We start from the raw sequence: 20152 nt of genomic DNA on the forward strand, positions 1-20152 counted from the left end.
TTTAGAACTGCAGCCAGACCATGATGCATGTTTGGGATGGGGAGAGGAGAGTGACAGTGTCAGTTATTTTAGCTTACACTGTTTATTACCAGAACAATTTGAAAAATATGATACAACCAAAAGAAATGTGAGAACTTACTACTTATCTCTAAAATCCTTCTGTCCTCTGAAAATCTTATATTTCCTTCAAAATGCACTCTAGGTGGCCAGGCTAGAACGGAACTATGAATTAAGTAAGAGGGAACTGGAAAGGATACAGGCAGAGCTGGCTGCCATTCAGGAGGAGCTTAAAGCTTTGGGGGAAAAATTAGACCAGACATTAAAAGAAAACAAAAAGTTACAAGAAGAAGCAGAGATAATGCAGAGAAGATTAGAGGCTGCTGACAAGCTCATCGCTGGCTTGAAATCTGAGAATGAGAGGTAAGTCTAGATCCAGAGAGGATCATTTTTGACATCAGAGGTTCATGTGTCAGGGATAAATTCTATCAGGTGGAGACATTTTTGAAAATGTTGCTTTCTATGGCGTTTGTTTCTGAGAAGAGCTATTATCTGTTCTGAGCTAATATCCATTAGCTCTTGGAAAATAATTGAGATTAATGGATGAAAGTTCAGATCAACTCAGTGTCTGGGGCCCTCATAATAGCAAGAGAAAACTGATTCTAAATTTGGGGGTCTGTCTCAACCTTTATCTAAAGTAGCAGGAAATCCTGCACATAAACCTCATCTTCCTGGTATAGAACCTCCCATATAATTATTCCAGGTGGACAGAGGAATTCAAGGAATTAGAAATACGGAAGGTGAAGTTGCTTGGAGATTGTCTGCTTGCTGCTGCCTTTCTGTGCTATGTGGGAGCCTTCAGCTGGGAGTTCCGTCATGAAATGCTCTATCAAGTGTGGCAGGAAGATATTTGCTCACGAGAAATTCCTGTCAGCCAACCATTTAAGCTGGAGAGCCTCCTGACCGATGAGGTGGAGGTCAGCAGGTATGGCCAGTCAGGAGACCCAGGGACTGCTGGATGTGACTTTAAAAAGTGGGAGTCTGGAGCTGGATCTGTAGCACAGAATTGGCATTGTGGGTGGAGGTGCACAGCCATACCAGGGACAGAATCTTACTTTCATGTCCTGATTAACAGGGGCCATTTGTTGTAACAATCTGTTGTACTTAACACTCCGGGGACATTCACTGAACTTAGACCTATGTGTAATACCATTTCTAGGAAGTTTATCCGGAATTCTCTATAAAATATGTATCCATAACCCAGCAGGTGTCTTTTCATTGACTTCAGTGGGTTTGGTATTAAACCCAAGCTCAGGGAGCCCATGTATCAACTACCACAGGATTGCTTACCTAGGGCAACAGTCAGTACTTTGAGTAGTGCAGCTACAGGGGTCAGTCTGAGCTGTGACACTGTCCCCATAACCACACGCACTGTGTGTGTGTGTCTAATTGTGTGCTCAGTGAGCTGCATCATTTTGCTCACAAATGAAATGTGCTGCTCTCCCACTGAGTTTTCATCCCAGGCTGCTCTTTGGTCCATTCTGCTCCCAGGTGGGTTTCTGAAGGATTGCCCCCAGACGAGCTGTCTGTCCAGAATGGCATCCTGACAACGTATTCCAGCCGCTTCCCGCTCTGTATTGACCCACAGCAGCAGGCATTACACTGGATTAAGAAGAAGGAAGAAAAAAATAACCTGAAGGTAAAGATGGAAGATTGCTGTGCCTCATTACTGATTTTTTCAAAGCTGCATAAATATCTGTCACCTTGAATGCGGAACCAGTTATATAGCACAGAATTATTGGATGGTTTGGATTGGGAAGGGCATTCTAGTTCCACCCCTGGCCATGGGCAGGGACACCTTCCACTATCCCAGAGTGCTCCAAGCTCTGTCCAGCCTGGCTTTGAATACTGCCAGGGATGGGGTAGCCACAGCTTCTCTGGAAACCTGTGCCAGGGCCTCAGCACCCTCACAGGGAAGGATTCCTTCCTAATATGTAATTTAACCTTGACCTCTTTCAGTCTGAAGCCATTCCCCCTTGACTTCTTGCTAAATGTGCTTGTCCAAAGTCCCTGTCCATCTGTCTTGGAGCCCCTTTAGGTTTTGGAAGGTGCTAAAAGTCTCCTTGGAGCCTTCTCTGTTCCAGGATGAACAACCCTGGCTCTCTGCAGCCTGTCTGCACATGCAGAAAGAGTCTTACAAAAAGGCTGGTGATTGTGATTAATCTCAGCTCCAGGATGGAACTTCCACGTAGGACAATAAACACACTTAGAGGCACAGCTAGCACTTTAAAGGGTAATTTCCAAATGGAAATTATTCTCAGCTAATCAGAAAAAAAACACCTTTACTCTTTTGTGCAAGTGCACTTTATATCATCTGTGAGAGGAAAGACAAAAAGCAGCAAAGAACAAACTTCATTAGTGTTGGCAGCTACTGCAAAATAATAATGTTCAGCAAATTGAATATCAATTTTCCTTTCATGTTTTCCCATTGTTCTCTTGCAGATGGCTTCCTTTAATGACCCAGATTTCCTGAAACAACTAGAACATGCCATAAAGTATGGAACCCCTTTCCTGGTGCACAGTGTTGATGAATACATCGACCCTGTGATAGACAATGTCTTAGAGAAGAATATCAAAGTTGCACAGGGGCGAGCATTCATTGTGCTGGGGGACAAAGAGGTTGACTATGACAGTAATTTTAAAATGTACCTGAACACCAAATTAGCAAACCCAAAGTTTTCTCCCTCTGTGTTTGGCAGAGCTATTGTTATCAATTACACAGGTAAGCTTAAGTGTGTATATAATAACAAAGTAGGGATTATGCTGTTGTGCAAATTTAGGGCCTGGGTCATTGTCTTGATGAAACTAAAAAATTCATGCTCTCCCTTATACTCAGCATCTGATTTAATAGAAAGTCCTTCCCACTTCTCTCTTCTAATCTGGTCTTGATGAAACTAAAAAATTCATGCTCTCCCTTATACTCAGCATCTGACTTCTCTCTTCTAATCTTCAACTGAGCTAAAAATCTCTTCCTGTACTGGTCATGTTCAGGATGCTTTGGTGGAATCAAGATACACAGTCATTAACCAGATCACTCTGTTGCATTGCTGTACTCTTATAAGAGGCCTGAGATTATTTAAAGTTGCATAAAAACTGTCCTGTGCTTACAAAAGCCTGTGCTCTGTCCATGTATTGTACCTGTAGTTACACTCAAGGGCCTGGAGGATCAGCTGCTCAGTGTCATTACGGGTTTTGAAAGGAGGGAATTGGAGGAGCAGAGAGAACGTCTCATCCAGGAGACAAGTGAAAACAAAAACCTGCTGAAAAATCTGGAAGACACTCTTCTTCATGGACTGTCAACTTCCACAGGCAACATGTTGGACAATGTGGAATTGGTGGAAACCTTGGAGAACACAAAATTCAAAGCTACTGAGGTACCAGCTCTGGGCTTTTTGGAAGGGTATCTATGGACAGAACATAGTTGTTCCTTTTTCATTGGGCTTCAGTTTTACTTCTGAAGCTTGCAAATAATTTGAAAGGAAATGGAGAGTTTTCTCATGAATGTGTTGCATCTTTCAGTATTGGGTACCATTTTATTGAACAGAGAACCAAATCCTATCTTCAGGGAAGTCCTCAACAGGACCAAAGTAATGTTTGTTTGCAGTTCTATGACAGAAGAATCCACCCTCGGAGTTTTCAGGCCACAGCTGGGCAAAGCCACACTGGACTTGATCTAGTGGTGGTTATAACCAAGCTTTGGGCAGAAGTTGAACTAAAGATCCCCAGAGGGCCCTTGCCACACTATTTCCATGATTTTTTGTAAATCTTTGCCATTACTTTTCATAAATACAGAGGGTGGGATTAATTTTATCTAACTTTTAATTTTTATAATTCGTACAGCTTCTTTTGAGTTACCTGCCCAGATTCCCTCTACAGTCACACAGAGAGGCAGGCACTGAGCAGCTCTGATTACTGTGGTATAATAGATCTGCTCTGGATCAGCACAGTAGTTTCAGGTTTATAAAACCCCTGTCTGCCCAGGTGATTGAGAAACTGAAGCTGGCTGAGACGACCGCAGCGGATATCGACCTCCTCCGAGATGGCTACAGACCAGCTGCCAAGAGGGGAGCCATTCTCTTCTCTGTGCTGGCTGAATTGGCATTTGTCAACATCATGTACCAGTTCTCACTGGTTTCCTTCTTAGAGGTTTTTGGATACTCTCTTCGGAAATCCATGCCCAGTCCTATTCTTCCTAAGAGGTTAAAAAACATCATGGATACACTGACTTTGAGCACCTACAACTATGGCTGCACAGGTTGGTGCTGTTTAACCAGGGGCTGGGGCTGTGTAGTGCAAGTAAAGGTGAAGCCCTGACTTCAGCAGAGGCAGGTTACCAAGCAGGGAATTCAGTGATGTTGAGGTCTCCTGGTTCACACTTGCCTCCCTGCTACTTCTGTTAGAAGAGCATTGCACATAACCCATGTAACTCTTGCAAAAATGTTTGTCTTAAGACAGTTACAATAGAGTTGCCCACAGGGACTGTATTGACTCTTAAAGCCTGATTCAAAGCCCCAGCTTTGGCCCCTTGATCACAGAATCATAGCATTGTTCAGGCTGGAGAAAACCTTTAGGAATATCAATTCCAACTATCAACCAAATGATCTTTGTGGGGTGATCAGATCATAGAATCACAGAATGGCTTGGGTTGAAAAGGACCTTAGGAATCATTTGGTTCCAATTCCCTGCCATGGGCTGGGATGCCACTCACTAGATCGGGTTGCTGAGGGCCCCATCCAAAATGACCTTGAGCACTTGCAGGGGTGGAGTATCCTGTCAATCCCACAACAGATGAAAATGTCCTTTTAACGTAGCCTTGTTCGAGAAGCACAAGTTACTATTCTCCTTTGATATGACTGTCAAGATAGAACAAGCTGAAGGCCGAGTTCCACAAGAAGAATTTGATTTCTTTTTGAAAGGTAAAGTGGATATTTATATGTAAGTATGTAGCTCTACGTAGCAATAGCTAAAAGATCTTTTGGAGAGAGATCTTTGACTAGAGATGATTTACTATGAGCCAGCGCCTCAAGAAGGGGAGCTCTCCCCCTGAGGAGAGCTGCACTGTGTTACACAAACTGGGGATCCTGCTATTTCTATTTCACATTAGCTAATTGTTAGGATGTTACATGAGGAAAGTAATCTGTAGCTATTTTCTGACTATGTTGTAGTTATTTTCTGACTGTGTATACATAATTTTAGAAATGTTTGCAAGGATAAAATTCTGGCTTTTGCAAGCACTCGTAAAAAGCCATCTTTCCTTCAGCAGACCAGTCTAATCTTCCAGTGCTTCCAGGAACAAATTTCCCCTTGGTTCCTGTGTGCAGAGGGGCTGCATGTGTGGTCATGCACTGGAGGGTTTCTGACATGGACATTGACTCTGGATTCTGAACGTGCCCAGGCAATATTTCCCTGGAGAAGAGTGCCCGAAAGAAGCCGTTTGCTTGGCTGCCAGATCAAGGCTGGGAAGACCTGATTCGCCTGTCTGAGCTATTTCCTGAGAAATTTGAATCTCTTCCAGATGATGTGGAAGACAATCCAGACGTATGGAAAAATGTACGTGCTTTTTTGCAATGCTGTTTCTCTCTTATTTTTTCTTCTGGTATTAAATGGTCAAGGGTGATGCAATGTGTCAGCACTCCACAGGGGAGATGTCACTGTGGGCTTCTTCCCTCAAGGCCTTTCTTTGCTTCTTGACCTCAGCTGGTGATTGGCTTATTTGCAGAAGAATTAAGGATTATATTATTTAAAAAACAAACCTAAATATCTTCCCTGTTATACTGTAGAATTTTTATTTGTCTGTCAAATGTCTTAGAGGAGTTATTTACCCTGTTGTAGTCAGTGGAAATTTTCTGTTCATTTCAGCAGTCAACATTTCAGTGCTGTTTTTGTGCTGCTAAATTGTGCTTTGATCTTCTTGTGGCAGTGAATTCTATAGGCTATTGACAAACACGGATTTCCTTTGTTCCTCCTTTAGCTTCATTCTATATCTTCCTGCTTTATAAGAAGTCTTCCTGTAAGCAATCTGTTAGTACCTTTTTGCTTTTGATGCTATTTTCTGTATCTTACGAGAATTAGTTGACATCAAGTGAAAGTACAAATGTGTTTCTGGACTTGAATACTACACACCAAAAAAGTTGGATTTTTTACATTCACCTGAACTTTTAATATTTATTTTCAGCTTATTATTTTAATATTTATTTGTTTTTGTTGTGTCTCTTGGCCCCTCATTCATCAAACTGATTTTCTCTTTCCTAGTAATTTCCCTGACAGAGCCACTGGGTTCATTTGTGTGCTGTGTTTCCTTGCCAGTGGTATGACACAGATGCTCTGGAGCAGATCCCACTGCCGATGCACTATGAGGGCAGTGTCACAGACTTCCAGAAGCTTCTCCTGCTGCGGTGTTTCCGCGTGGACCGGATGTACCGGGCGGTGATGGACTACGTGACAGTGACCATGGGCGAGACGTGAGTCCCTGCTCTCAGATCCCCACACAGAGCTGCAGCTCTATCAGCTCTGTCAGTGTTGTGCAGTTTGCCTGGAGAGCAGAGCAGGGCTTGTGTCTGAATGATTTCCATGTGCAGCCAAATCTTTGGGCTTCTCCCTCTGCCAGGTACGTGCAGCCCCCCGTGATCAGCTTCGATGACATCCTGCAGCAGAGCAGCCCTTTCTCACCTGTGGTTTTTATCCTAAGTCCTGGCTCTGATCCTGTCAGTGACCTCATGAAACTGGCTGAGAGAACAGATTTTAAAGCAGATAGACTCAAATTCCTGGCCATGGGACAAGGCCAAGAAGAGGTAACTTGGATGGGAGGGTGGGGATGTGCTGTGTGCAGAGAGTATGAATTACAAACCATGCTCCTGATGCTCTGGGACTGATCAAATTTCCTTTCCATAGGCCTGCTCCATTTGAAAAGTTCTGACATATAGATTTGTCAGTTTGGGAACAACATTTTACTGAACATGAAAGGGGCCACTTGGCTGGCTGGCTGCTGTTCTGGTTTGGGTGAGGGTAGATTCAGGATCAGATTTTAGGCTGTTAAAAAGTAGACATGAGAAGATGTTGCTGTGTATGGACGTGAGGTGGTTGGAAGTTGCAATGTTTGCTACCAGAAAGTTCTGCTGCTTCTCCTGCCTTTCCTGTGACTTTCCTTTTTGTTATGGACACTAAGGCAGGGTGTCCAGGGCTTAACAACTATTGAATTTGCCATGATTTGAGTCAGTGGAAGAACTCCTATCAGACTCATTTACACCACCACTTTCCTAGCAGGAAAACCCACTGCAGGAGCCCATCAGAGGCAGTTTGTTCTCAGGGTGAAGGGACACCTACAGATGGTTCTCCCTCTGTCCTCAGATCGCTTTGCAGTTGCTGGAGGAATCAGTGGTTCATGGACATTGGCTCATGTTGCAGAACTGTCACCTTTTGGTGAAGTGGCTCATCCATCTGGAAAAGGCTGTGGAGAAAATCACAGATCCTCATGAAGACTTTCGCCTCTGGCTGACGACTGACCCCACTGAAGGCTTCCCAATTGGAATCCTGCAGAAGGCCTTGAAGGTGGGACACCCCAGCCAGGAGGGCATGTCCTGGCACTGGTGCTCAGCAGAGCAGCCTGGCTCTGGGAGGAGCCTGGCCTGAGTGCAGCACACTGGCCCAGGCTTATGAACTCACTTTTTGTCTTTGTTTAAGCCAAATCCTTTTTTCATCATCCTGTTTATTTTCCTGGCATGTTTCCTTTGGGTGAAAACTGTTCAGTAGTTATTTCAAAGCAGAGGTTTGTGAGTAAACCTGGAGGCGTGACAAATGGTCTTTAGATTTAAATGCTGCCACAAGTGAGGAGTACCTGGAGACAGAAATAGCCCTGTCAGCCCTGATGCTGCAGTGCAGAACCAGGGCAGGGCTGGGCTGGCAGTGCCAGTGGAGCAGATGTTGGAAGTGGATAATGGTTTCCAGCTGCTACTTTAGGCTGCAGTGTTTATCACTAAGGGCTGAGCTGATTATCATGGCCTGAAGGCACAGGCCATGATTCTGCCCTAATGTTCTTTTCTGTGGCTGCTTTACTGCTGCTGTGGTGCCCTATCCTGTAAACATTGTTATTTCATTTCACAGACTGAAAGCAGTGGCTCAGTGGCAGCTCTGGGCTGTCCTCCCACTCCTCCTGCAGTGGGAAGGGAGCCCAAGTGGATTTTTAAGGCTGCAGATCTGCACTTTGTGGGTCTTGCCAGGAGCAGTGAGAAGTGGGGTTTTAGAGGCCTTTGGAAAGGCTGCCAGGAAGCAGCTCTGGCACTTCAATCAGCACTAAAGCCACGTTGTTAAAGCACCTTACTGTGAGGATATAGGGCACATTAAAATGTGTAAAGTACTGGTATTTCAGTAAATTAGATGTTCAAGTATGAGAAATATTAATGTCTTGCCAATAATATGACTAATTCCAAAATAATATAGAGTTCTCTTTGCATAGGTGTGTTTACCTTGATAAACTTAAAAGGTCTGTTTCATGTCTTAAGAAGAAATCTATATTTGATAGGCATTTGGAAAACAACTTAAAATGTCAAACTTGCCTTGTATAGCTTACTTAATGTGATATATTTACAATTTATTTTCCTCAAGTTATCCAGTATTTGATGGCTTCCCTAATTATTTTGATAGGTTGTTACAGAACCACCTAATGGTCTGAAACTGAATATGAGAGCCACCTACTTCAAAATTCCCCCAGAAGCCTTAGAGCAGTGCCCACATCCTGCCTTTAAATCCTTAGTCTACGTCTTGGCATTTTTCCATGCTGTGGTGCAGGAGAGAAGGAAGTTTGGGAAGGTTGGCTGGAATGTACCATACGATTTTAATGAATCTGATTTCCAGGTAAGAAAACAATTGCAATGGCTTTTATATTCTTGAGTAACTCAGATTACTTTTGAAAACACAGAATTGATCCAGCTTTAACCTTTCTCACAATTAGATTTTGCTTAGTATTTTTTTTTCTGCTTCTGAGGAGTCATGTAGACTCATGATCTTCTGTAATATCAATTTAGGATGCTAAAAATTAGATTCCCAATCCTTCATGCTTTTATTACCTCTCTCATGGATTTATTTTCAATAAGAGAATTTATACTTTTCAATTATTTCGGAAGAAGTAATTGTTAGTTTTCAAACAAGAACTACATTAAATAAAACCTATGAATATGTATATCTGATTTATGAATCTTCTTATCTCACATGTTTCAACAAATTCATTAGGTGTGCATGGAAATCCTTAACACATACTTGACAAAAGCTTTTGAACAAAAGGATGATCAAATCCCTTGGAGCAGTCTCAAATATCTTATTGGGGAGGTGAGTGCCACAATGCCACAGCAATTCAGATACATGAAGTTTCCTTTCTGCATGGGCTGCATCAAGTTAAGCTGGGAATCTTTCCTGGGCAGGTTTGAAACTCCAGTGTAGCCCTGAGCAAGGGCCTTAATGTCAGTCTCAGGGAATTAGGGCCACTGTGTGCACCTGCACAACAGGAGTGATGGTGCTTAATTAATTCTGAGAGAGCCCTTGGGGCCTGTGTGGAAGAGCACAGGGCTGTTGGCACGTGGGGCATCACTGGAGCTGTACAAATGTGTGCTCTCAGAGCTGGTGCACTGCACCGGCAGCTGCTGCAACGTGAAGTCCTGCAGGAAAATGTTACTTGGCAGCACTGGATCCCAGCTGAGCACGAGCTGGTTCCTCAGGAAGGCACCACTGCACACAAATCATCCAGGTGGGTGATGAGGAGTGCTCAGGGCAGCTCTCTCAAGACCAAGGCCAAATATTTCATTCCTAACCCCCTGAGAGGGGACTGGAGATGTCCTTGGGATCCATAAGGGAGAGTGTTACACCACAGCCACTGCAAAAGCAAAGAGCATTTCTGACCTTTCAGTGGTTTTTTTAAACTGCATTTTCTGCTCCAAAAGCCAGTGCTGTAACATTGATGTCCCTGATTCCCAGGTCATGTATGGAGGGCGTGCAATCGACAGCTTTGACCGGCGCATCCTGACTGTCTACATGGATGAGTACCTTGGGGATTTCCTGTTTGACACATTCCAAGTCTTCCATTTCTATAAAAGCGACACAGTCGATTATAAAATTCCAGCAGGGAAGGGAAAAGATGACTTTGTTGGTAAGAAATGCCTCTCCTGCCACATTAAAAAAAAGGCTGCTTCCAGTGTACATTGTCTCCATACATTGCTGCTGGGTGGGAGAAGTTGAACAGAACACAGGCACTGCAGGTGTATGGATTGCAGTGTTATAATCCACTGCTTCACAGGAGCAGCCCTTTGGAATGTGAGCTTGTTACCGAGCTCCTCGGGTGTTTAAAAAAGCCAAAAAATAACCCAAACCACAAAACATCAGTAAAGGAGCATGTTAATGATATATAATATTCCTGTGGGGGAATGTGTGTTTAGAAGTGTTTATTCTGTGCATTATTCCAGCATCAGGTTTAGCAATTGATTTTTTTATTCTATTGAAGCAGAGCAATAGCTAAGTTGCTGTGGTGTTCTGGTTCCAGAGTGTGTGTGGTTGTATTCCAGAGGCCATCGAAGCTCTGCCACTCTCCAACACCCCCGAGGTCCTGGGCCTTCATGCCAACGCTGAGATCGGGTATTACACACACGCAGTGCGGGACATGTGGGTGCACCTGCTGGAGCTGCAGCCCCAGACTGGTGCGTGCCCTGTCTGAGCTGGGTTTGTGAACAGGAAACCTCCAGGGGCGAGTGCTGAGCCCTGGGGACGGGGACAGCAGCCCCTGTGTGTGGGGAGTGACCTGGGGCTGTGTCCCGGTCTCGGGCAGCAAAGCTGCTGCAGGGCTCAGCCCTGCCAGGCTGGGAGCAGCTCAGCACCTGCCCAGAGGCACAGCTGGGGCCATGCAGGGCTGTGGGCAAAGATCAGAGCAGAAGAGGGGGTAGACTGGTGCCAAAAGGAGACTCAGCTCTCAACTTTCTCTCAGAGATTTAGTACAGATTTAGCCTCACCAGAATTTTTTGGTTTCAGGTGAAACTGGTGCAGGAATTAGTCGAGATGAATATATTGGAAATGTTGCCAAGGATATAGAAAACAAATTACCTCAAGTATTTGATCTTGACCAGATACGTAAAGGATATGGAGTAAACATCACCCCTACGACCGTGGTGCTGCTGCAGGAGCTGGAGCGTTTCAATAAGCTCATCGTTCGCATGGGCAAGTCCTTGGCTGAGCTACAACGTGTAAGTAAACCCAGCAACCCCATGGGCCCAGCTGGGCCCTGCCTGCCCTCTGAACTCTCACCATCGTTGCAGGCCTTGGCTGGGGAAGTTGGAATGAGCAGTGAACTGGATGATGTGGCCCAGGCTCTCTTCAATGGGCAGATTCCTGGGATTTGGCGGCGGCTGGCCCCTGACACCCTCAAAACACTTGGAAATTGGATTATTTTCTTTAGAGCTCGATATGACCAGTACAGCAGCTGGGTAAGCAAGTGCCTCCAGACAGCCTTTTGTTTTGTTAACCTGCACAGTGTGCTGTGCAGGCTGGGGCAGGAGCCAGTGAACACTTCAGGTAAGTTCCTGAACTAGAGCCAGCATTGCACAACTGTGGCTCAAGGCAGACTGAGCACAGCTCCTCTCCAAGGGCACTGGAGGGTGAGTACCAGGTGCTGCCCATCACTGCCTCTGGTTGCAGATCAGCGAGGGTGAGCCTGAGGTGATGTGGCTGTCAGGCCTGCACATCCCTGAGTCCTACCTGACTGCTCTTGTTCAAGCCACCTGCAGGAAAAACAGGTGGCCCCTGGATCACTCCACCCTCTACACAGAGGTAACCAAGTACAGGAAAGCAGAAGACATCACTGAAGGGGCCGCTCAGGGTAGGTGTTTTCACAATTGTGTGGCAAAAACAATTAAATAGTTAATTGGTGAGAGAAATAAATTGCTTGGCACACTAAATTACTTTGGTAAAACCTTGGCAGGCATTTGCCCGGGGTTTGCACTTCACAGTGCTCATGATTTCCAGCTGGGAAGTAGCTGGGTTCTGGTCCCTGCAGAGCTCCTGTGTGCATGAAGCATGCTCTTCCTACCCACAGGCAGGGACTTGAACTTAACCCTGTCCCTTGCTTGCTCCCTATACATACATACATACATACATATACGTATATGTGTGTGTGTGTATGAATGTGTGTATATATATAAATATGTGTGTGTACATATATATGTATATAAAGACACACCAATTTCTTTATGCTTAGAACATTACCAATTCCAGCAGGCTTGTAAAGATCTATTTCCATCAAAAATAATGTATTGAAATGTACTTAAGCAAAAAGTACCTACAAAAATGTGTCATTTATTGTGTAAATATCTCTTTATGAGCTCTCTATGCCTAGCACTGCTCTAATAACTAAATATAACAAGCTGGGTACAGGGATCAGCTAAGCAAGGCTCTGAGTACCAGTTCTGATTGGGAACAGAGGAGAGAAAAAGTCTCAATTTAAAAAAATCTAAATCTGTACTTGGTATTTGTACCAGAACTACTGTGCTGGCCCTTCACCTGCTCTCAGTGACCCAATGATCAGGCCCAGGGGAGTTACAAAGCTCTCTGTGACTTGGGCAATTGGAGAGCAGCAAATTACATTTATTCCTGCTACTGTTTATCATGTGTAGTGCAACTGAGACAATTTAATTAATTTTCCTAATACATCTGGATGATAAAAACAAAGCTCTCAGAAAACTGCACATTTATTCCTGCTACTGTTTATCATGTGTAGTGCAACTGAGACAATTTAATTAATTTCCTAATACAGCTGGATGATAAAAACAAAGGTCTCAGAAAACTGCAGCCTGTGCAGCTGCAGTCTGAAATGCAGTGTGTTTGTGATGATGACTGTAGTGCCCAGAACAGGGACTGCAGGAACACTTACCTTCAAAGATCTCCTAGATCTTTTCTAGGAGCTCAGTTTACTCGAATGTTGCATTTTCTGCCTTCACAGGCTGCTATGTTTCTGGTTTGTTCCTGGAGGGAGCAGACTGGGACATCGAGCAGGGCTGCCTCATCCCGAGCAAGCCCCGTGTCCCGGTGGTGGAGCTGCCCATCCTGAAGATCATCCCCATAGAAGCACACAGACTCAGACTGCAGGTGAGGCTCCTGAATTACCTTCTCCTTCTGCTGTCACAGCTCCCCAGCCCTGCCCTCTCTGCCCAGAAGCTGCATTTTATCATTACCACTCTCATATGAAGCACCTGGTTTAACATTTCTCCTTACACCACCCCTCACTACAGTTTTTTTCTTCTAAGGGGGCTGAGGCATTTGTTGCCTCTTTTCCCTTCAGGAACTCTTACACTCCCCCTACTCTTTCAACTATTTCCCTTCCCCAGTAAATTACGTAAAGGACATTTCCATCTTCTGGGTAGTGGCTATTTAAGTCCTCTAACAGACAAAGTGAATTTCTTTACCAGTCCTCTCTCCTGGAGGCCCTTGTTGTTTGCAGCTCCTGCAGCAGCTCAGGCACTGCTCCTCTTGCAGAACACGCTCCGGACCCCGGTGTACACGACCTCCATGCGCCGCAACGCCATGGGCTTCGGCCTGGTCTTTGAAGCTGACCTGTACACCACCAAGCACATTTCCCACTGGGTCCTCCAAGGCGTGTGTCTCACCCTCAGTGCTGAGTGACAGTCAAAAACAGGCACCATGTTCTTCCCCCAGAATGAAACCCTTCAGCGGCGCAGGGAAAAACCCTGAACGCAGGCAGAGATCCGGCACCGTGGGTGGGGCTGTGTTCACTTAGGCACACCTGACTTTAGTCAGTATTAGCTTGGTTGTATTATATTCCCAATAAATGTGTTTAAGAATAGACTGGTTTTTGTAGTTTGTGTTTCCTTTTGGAACGGCTCCAAGGCAGTCTGTGGCTGCAAAGAGAGAGTAAATTGGTCCCACACACACAAAGACTAAGGTTTGCCTGGGTGGTTGTAAGAAATGTCTTTAATTGCCCAAAGCATCACTTCTGCACTGCCTGGAAGCGGTGCCTCCCACCAGCCTCCAACAAGTGGCAGGGTAGGTCACTCATACAACACATGACCATAAAAATATGGTACCAACAACCAAAGTAACCAAACCAGCTGCTGGTTAACGCAATACACGTAAAAACAGTAAACCTCAGAGCAACAACCTTGCTTGAACCAACCCCATTCTGATCCCTCCCCACCACTTGTGAAACAAACTCCTAGCACAGAGCCAGCAAGGCGCGGGGCTGAGGCGGGTCTGGGCCTTTGGGACAGCGAGTGACAGAGGGTGCAGAGGGCAGAGCCCCGCCCGGGCTCAGCCCTGCTGGGAGGGTCATGCTGCGGGACTGGAGCGGGACCACAGGCGGGAGCAGCTCTGCCAGGGCCCGGCCGGGCACGCGGACAGGGCCCAGGGCGCCGCAGGGACACACACCAACACAGCTGCAGGAAAAGCTTACAAGGGGCAAACTACAGCTGGCGAGGGGAGGGGACAGGGCAGGCAGGGATCCTTCATCAGCTGTCACAGAGAATACACGTTCCAAAATTTTAAAGGCACATCATAAGCTTAGCAGCATTTGGGAGCCAGTGTTTCTTGCTGGTCCTACTCAGAGGCTGCAGACAAGAGTGAAGCAGAGGTGAACAGAATGTAAGAAAAATGGACAAACTAATGCTCCTATCCCAAAACTATATACCCTCCCAGCTCCTAGTATGCCTTTCTTTCCTAGAAAAAACAAACAAACAAAAAAAGAATCAAGTAGTCTAACAGCTGTTGGGTCTACCTGCTACTTACTAGAAAGGAGTAGGGGAATCTGGTCAAGTGCAAGGCAAGTCCATCCCAATCCACAAGGACAGAAATCAAGGATGCCAGGTTCTCCTGTATGGATCAGTTACATCACTTACAACTAAATACTCACATTTTAGAGGGGCAGCTCAGGTTTCTAGGCTGGCAGCAGCCAGCACTGTCTGATGATGCCCAGAACAAGACTAAGGTTTTTAGGAAACAAAAATAATCCCTTTACAAAAAAAAGTGCAGGTTAGAGCATAAAGAACCATTTCCATATTGGATAGCCAGTTACATTTCCTCCCTGAAAAGGAGCTCTGAGCCAGTACGGAAGGTGCTACAAGTGCAGTGCACTGACTAGCATAAAATGTGTCGTGAAGCTATTTGATTAAAAAAACCCAAAACGATCCCCACAAACAACCCAGTGTTCATACTCTTCTTATCAGGGTTGTTAACCCTTTAAATGGTGCTTCCCCACCCATATTTTACTTAAAGCCACAAACCAAAGTATTTTGGATAATCAAGTAGTGTTTGCTGGGGCTCTGGGGACGTCCTTAGGTCATTAAAGTGAACATACACGTGCCCAACTTTCAGTGCTGCTGCGAGAGAGCGGCTGTGGCAGAGGTCAGTGATGGCTCTGGAGTGCTCACACACACACAGTGGAGACAGGAGATAAGAGAACCCCTGCCAGGCCAAACGTTAGCAGCCAGTAGTGTGGCTGCAGTGGGAGGGAGGGGTGTTCTCTCTGAGCACTCACTAACGCAGCCCGTGCCTCTGCCCACACGTGCAGTTACACTAAATGGAGCAGCACTTGGAAGCAAGCGGTCAGGTCCCCCTGATTTGGCCACAGCATGGAGTGGTTATATACCTTGCCATATGAACACAGTCCTAGGAGGTTTCCTTAGAGCAAAATGTATTAATGATGTACCCGGGAGGAGTTTGGCATGCATGGGGCATCAAAAGAAACTTCACCGCAGGTGCTATTTACCCTACAGGCTCACAGTGCATAACCAGCACAGAACAGCGCTTCCGTGGTGCTCTCAGACAGTTCTGTCTGTCCCCGAGTGCTTTCTGACCACCTTGCCTCCATGGACCTGATCCACGGCCAGGGTCTCCACCTCCTGCGGGGGCTGGGCGGCGTGGTGGATGCGGTGAGCCACGCCGATGTGCGCCTTGTGCGGCTTCTCGCGGGCGGGGCTGTGCGACTCGCCGGGCGCGCGATCCGAAGGGATCGGCGGGATCACCAACGGCCTCTCCTTGATCAGATGCACCTCTGCTGTTTCCCTGGCCAGCAGGAAGGGCGTGGGATCGGGCATGGCATCCACGGGCTCTCGCAGCACCAGCTTCCGGCTCTCCGACCCTATTCTGTAGGCCTCTTCGAACTCGGGGTTCAGCGGGGTGGACAGGCTCTTCTTCATCCTGCGCCGCGGCGTCTCCGGCAGTTTGTCCTTGGGAGGGGACGGTTTGTAGCTGGACAGCACGGGGCTGCCAGAGGGGGTCCCCTCCGAAGTCCCGCTGGCACTCATCAGCTTCTTCTTGGCCGCGTGCAGCTGAGAGGTCAGATAGGCAATCGTGCTCGCTCTCTGCTCCAGTTCACTGGACAACATATTGAGCTTATGGCTTTTCATTTTTAACTCTTCCAAATACTTCTTTTCTCTTTCTTTAATAGTGTTTTCCAGCACCATTATCATCGCGTTCTTTTGTTCGAGTTCTTTCAACAATTCAGTGTTTTCAGCTTCTTTGATTTTCAGTTGAGCTTCAAGATCTTTGCACTTACTTTTGAGTTCATCACTTCTTGAACCACCACTTTCTAGAAGAACAGGAAAAGCAGAAGTGTTTCAAATTAACAACAGCCATTATGTAAAACAGTACACTAGGGCTCCTTTTGCCATCCCTGAGAGGAATCCAAAAGATGAAGTTCAGTCATCCCACACCATCTCTGATCCAGGGGGTTATCCTCAGGGAATTATCTTATTCTTGCTCTTTACCTGCTGTTAACATAATACATATAAAATAACTAGGATCTAGTGTATACAAACACACACAGACACACGCACATTATATATATATAAAAGCTTTGTGGTTAATTACAGCACCACCTCAGATAAGTTTTAAAAATAGCCTCACTCTTCTGTCCCTAAAATTTGTGTCCTGTGTTCCTACATAGCAAGCAGGGAACTGTCTAGTGGAGTCAGCAGTTCCAGGTGCTATTCTTGGCTCTTTCACAGATTTCCTGTGTGACCTTGGGAAAGAATTTTTGAATTTACTTCATAAACAAATAAGTCTGGAGAACAGAAAATACCAACATTGAAAAAAATTAGTAACTTGAACATGAACATTAAAAAAAAAGCCACGTATTCCTTACCTGACGAGTCTGAACTCTTCACAGTCAGCTCATAGGTTAAATCTGAGAAAAAAAGTTGTTTATTTTTGTTAGAACATCATCATGGAGCACATACATCACCCGGTGAGCAGATTTACAATGACAGCTTTCAATAACTACAGAATTAATTCTTCCCACTGCCCAAAGCAAGAACAGGAGATTCACTGAAATTAGCAGATATGTAAAACAACCGAACTATCAGCTTTTTAAAGAACAAATGAAAAAAGCTGGCTTTGATCAGCCAGTTTGCCATGAGATACAAACTGCAGCCCCTAAATGCACCCTGCTGCTGGGCTTGGCTGCTGAGGGGTCCCAGTGGAAGCAGCCCCTCCAGGGGATGGGTACCTGTGCAGCGCTGCTGCAGGCGGCGCAGCTCCGCGTGCAGCCCCTTCAGGGTGTTGCTGTGCTCCCGCTGCAGGAACAGCAGGTTCTTCTGGGCACTCTGCAGCTGGTTCTCCAGGGTTGAGGTGGCCATCCTGACCCTGCCAGGGAACAGACAATTCTACTGTTAATGCATTGGTTGATGTGTGATCATCAAATGCCACAAAAGGTTTTTCTGCTTTAGGACTATTTTGATTACAAGTGCTCCAAGTTCATCAAAAGCCTAATTATACTGTAGGGAGTGGGAGCAGGGAACTCATTTGTTTGGAGTTAACACATTTAAAGGATTAACTTCAGACAGTCTAAGTCATTAATCCTGTTACAAGTTAAAAGCAGAGTTCTGAGGAATGGGCTACTGTGCCCGTCTTGCTGAGGGTTTCCACTTACCCACGGGACACAGGGACTGGTAAAATCCTTGGCAAGAACAAGGGAGAAAGCACTAAATTGCAGCAGCTCTAAGGAAAAAGGCAAAGCAGGGGTCTGAGCACAGCCAGGTTGGTGGCACTGCCATGGATGTGGCTGCCAGGGGTGCCCAAACTGAGATGTGGGCACTGGCACAAGGGAAGCTCTGGCTGCTCTTGGGTTTCCTTCACACTGGGCCCAATGACACAGAGCAAGACACAGATAATGCTTCACTCAAAGAGAAAACAAACATTTTTCTTGCTCAGGTTACGAGTACATGGAAACCTGTTCCACCACTGGGTTTCTCTTACAGAACAGCCTTGTAAAAGTAAGCCTTGGCTACAGCAGTGCCCACACACAGAATGATGCTGACAGATATCCCTGAAGACCCCCGTGCTGCCAGTAGGAAAGGCTAAATTCTGTGGTATGTGTAGAAACCATTACAGTAATTAGGTTACAAGGGTAAGTGAAGAGTCAGAACTCCTGTTGCCTGGACAACCACCTGCAGTGGCATTGCAGCCATGCCTGGAATTATGGGAGCACACACAGTGTCCAAGATGGACCTTAAAGGCTTTGCCTTGCATGGCAAGTGTTATCCATTGGGACTCCTTGGTATGGAGTCTTATGGCAAGAATTTTTTTCCACCAGTTTAAAATTGGTAGAGCACAAGCGCAGAGCAAGTGACATACTTTTGTTATTCCTAAACATATCACAGCCCTGTGTTTAATTTTATACTTTTATTCCCCAAAAGAACACCAGACTTGGTATTCCTGCATCTTGGTGACGCACTAAAGCACCTGGGGATGTGGTGTAAAAATCACACACAGAGCCCTCCTGATTTCATCAGTGACCTGAACTAACTTCGTCTTCTACTGACTTATCTCTAGAGAAACAAATATTTGATTGTTAAAAAAATAAAATGAAGGTGTGAAAGATGTTAAGAAATCCACTTCTGTGCAGGAGCCAAACAGCCTGGTTACCTTGTAACAGAGATCAAGGATTAAGTTCAGTGCCCAGGAATGTGGGCAGTTGTGCCAACTGTGCTTTGTCGTGTGAATGGGTCATTTTACAATTACCATTGCTAACAAACAAGCAAAAATTATGGACCAAACACATTCTAAAAAGCGATTTCCAGGGTGGTTAAATTTTGCAACACCCCACTCGTGGTCCCTCACAGCCACAGTGCTGGAGGCCTGCTGGAAGGGGCACTTCACAATCACAGCAATTACTGTGGGGCACCATTAACTCTGAGGAGTGAGGATATTTAAGCTGTGACACATTTTCAAAGTGACATCCTCTGGCTTGCAAAGCTGACATCAGACAGACAGGAGCTTTACTGAATCATCCCCTTCCTTCAGTGTTCATCCTGCTCTGATCGACGGAGCATGACAGCAGGACAAAGCCACAGCTGGAGCTCTGGCTGGGCAGGACACTGAGGCTCACGAGGGATTCCTAATCGAGGAATGTATTCTCCAAAAGAAACCCTAAGCTGTCACAGAAGTAGGTGAAAGAAGAGCCTCCACACAATAGCCCAGAGCTCCTGTTCTTTACAAAGGGTATTAATGGTGGCTTTACACCTGTAACCATAATCTGAACAGGAAAATACTTGCCTGAATAGGAAAATATTTCATCACCAGCAACAGACAGTAACTGTTCATAGCTTAGTCCTTGCAAATAAACATGTTCATTAAAAACTACTTCCTATGTGTTCAAAAAAAAAAAAAACAGAAAAAGGCTCTCACTATTAATCTCCTCAATTACTTTTTCACTTTGATCTTCTGCATCTGAAAGATCCCACCAGAATTACCTGCTCTGAAGAAAACAAATACAATCAGAGTCAAGTGAGTGTTACAGGCTTAGGAAGAAAATAAGAACTACCAGCATCAGAGCATCATCTTCTCTGCAGCAGCAGCAGTAAGTTAATCAGTGAGATCAATTAAATCAACCCACGAGGAGTTTCAGCTGCAGCCCCTCTGCACTGAGGAGTTTCCCACAAGCCTCTGCAGCCTTTCTGTGCTTCTCCCCCTCACAGCAGCCTGGGTGTCTGCTGTCCCCTCTCCCTCCCTTCAAGGGAAAGGGAAGACCAGTGAGGTGAAGCCACAGCCTCCGTGGATGTGTGGGCAGCAGATCCAGTTTCAAACCCACCCACCCTCTCAGGTCTTTTTACAC

General features: G+C 45.6%; 2 protein-coding genes across 2 annotated transcripts in view; one reads left to right on the top strand and one right to left on the bottom strand.

The window, feature by feature from the left end:
- The window catches only part of DNAH10 (dynein axonemal heavy chain 10), a 49941-nt gene extending 34894 nt beyond the window's left edge, over positions 1-15047 (top strand). Inside the window, exons 55-74 of the mRNA XM_039724668.1 lie at positions 203-420; positions 761-982; positions 1549-1696; positions 2500-2779; positions 3202-3431; positions 4039-4312; positions 4869-4973; positions 5453-5607; positions 6364-6518; positions 6665-6848; positions 7405-7605; positions 8698-8907; positions 9283-9378; positions 10021-10192; positions 10605-10736; positions 11065-11276; positions 11349-11516; positions 11728-11908; positions 13028-13173; positions 13561-15047. Of these exons, the coding sequence (XP_039580602.1) occupies positions 203-420; positions 761-982; positions 1549-1696; positions 2500-2779; positions 3202-3431; positions 4039-4312; positions 4869-4973; positions 5453-5607; positions 6364-6518; positions 6665-6848; positions 7405-7605; positions 8698-8907; positions 9283-9378; positions 10021-10192; positions 10605-10736; positions 11065-11276; positions 11349-11516; positions 11728-11908; positions 13028-13173; positions 13561-13707 (3636 nt within the window). The 3' untranslated portion in view covers positions 13708-15047. The remainder of the gene's footprint in view (positions 1-202; positions 421-760; positions 983-1548; positions 1697-2499; positions 2780-3201; positions 3432-4038; positions 4313-4868; positions 4974-5452; positions 5608-6363; positions 6519-6664; positions 6849-7404; positions 7606-8697; positions 8908-9282; positions 9379-10020; positions 10193-10604; positions 10737-11064; positions 11277-11348; positions 11517-11727; positions 11909-13027; positions 13174-13560) is intronic.
- CCDC92 (coiled-coil domain containing 92) lies at positions 13999-17684 on the bottom strand. The gene is made up of 3 exons (XM_039724830.1): positions 17546-17684; positions 17183-17224; positions 13999-16627 (listed from the first exon to the last, which is right to left on the bottom strand). The coding sequence occupies exons 1-3, from the start codon at positions 17673-17675 to the stop codon at positions 15858-15860; spliced, it is 942 nt and encodes a 313-aa protein (XP_039580764.1). The 5' UTR covers positions 17676-17684; the 3' UTR covers positions 13999-15857.
- Between the last annotated feature and the right edge of the window lie 2468 nt (positions 17685-20152).

The sequence above is a fragment of the Passer montanus genome, unplaced genomic scaffold (genome assembly GCF_014805655.1).
Source record: "Passer montanus isolate IOZ18808 unplaced genomic scaffold, ASM1480565v1 scaffold53, whole genome shotgun sequence".
Classification (NCBI taxonomy): Eukaryota; Metazoa; Chordata; class Aves; order Passeriformes; family Passeridae; genus Passer; species Passer montanus.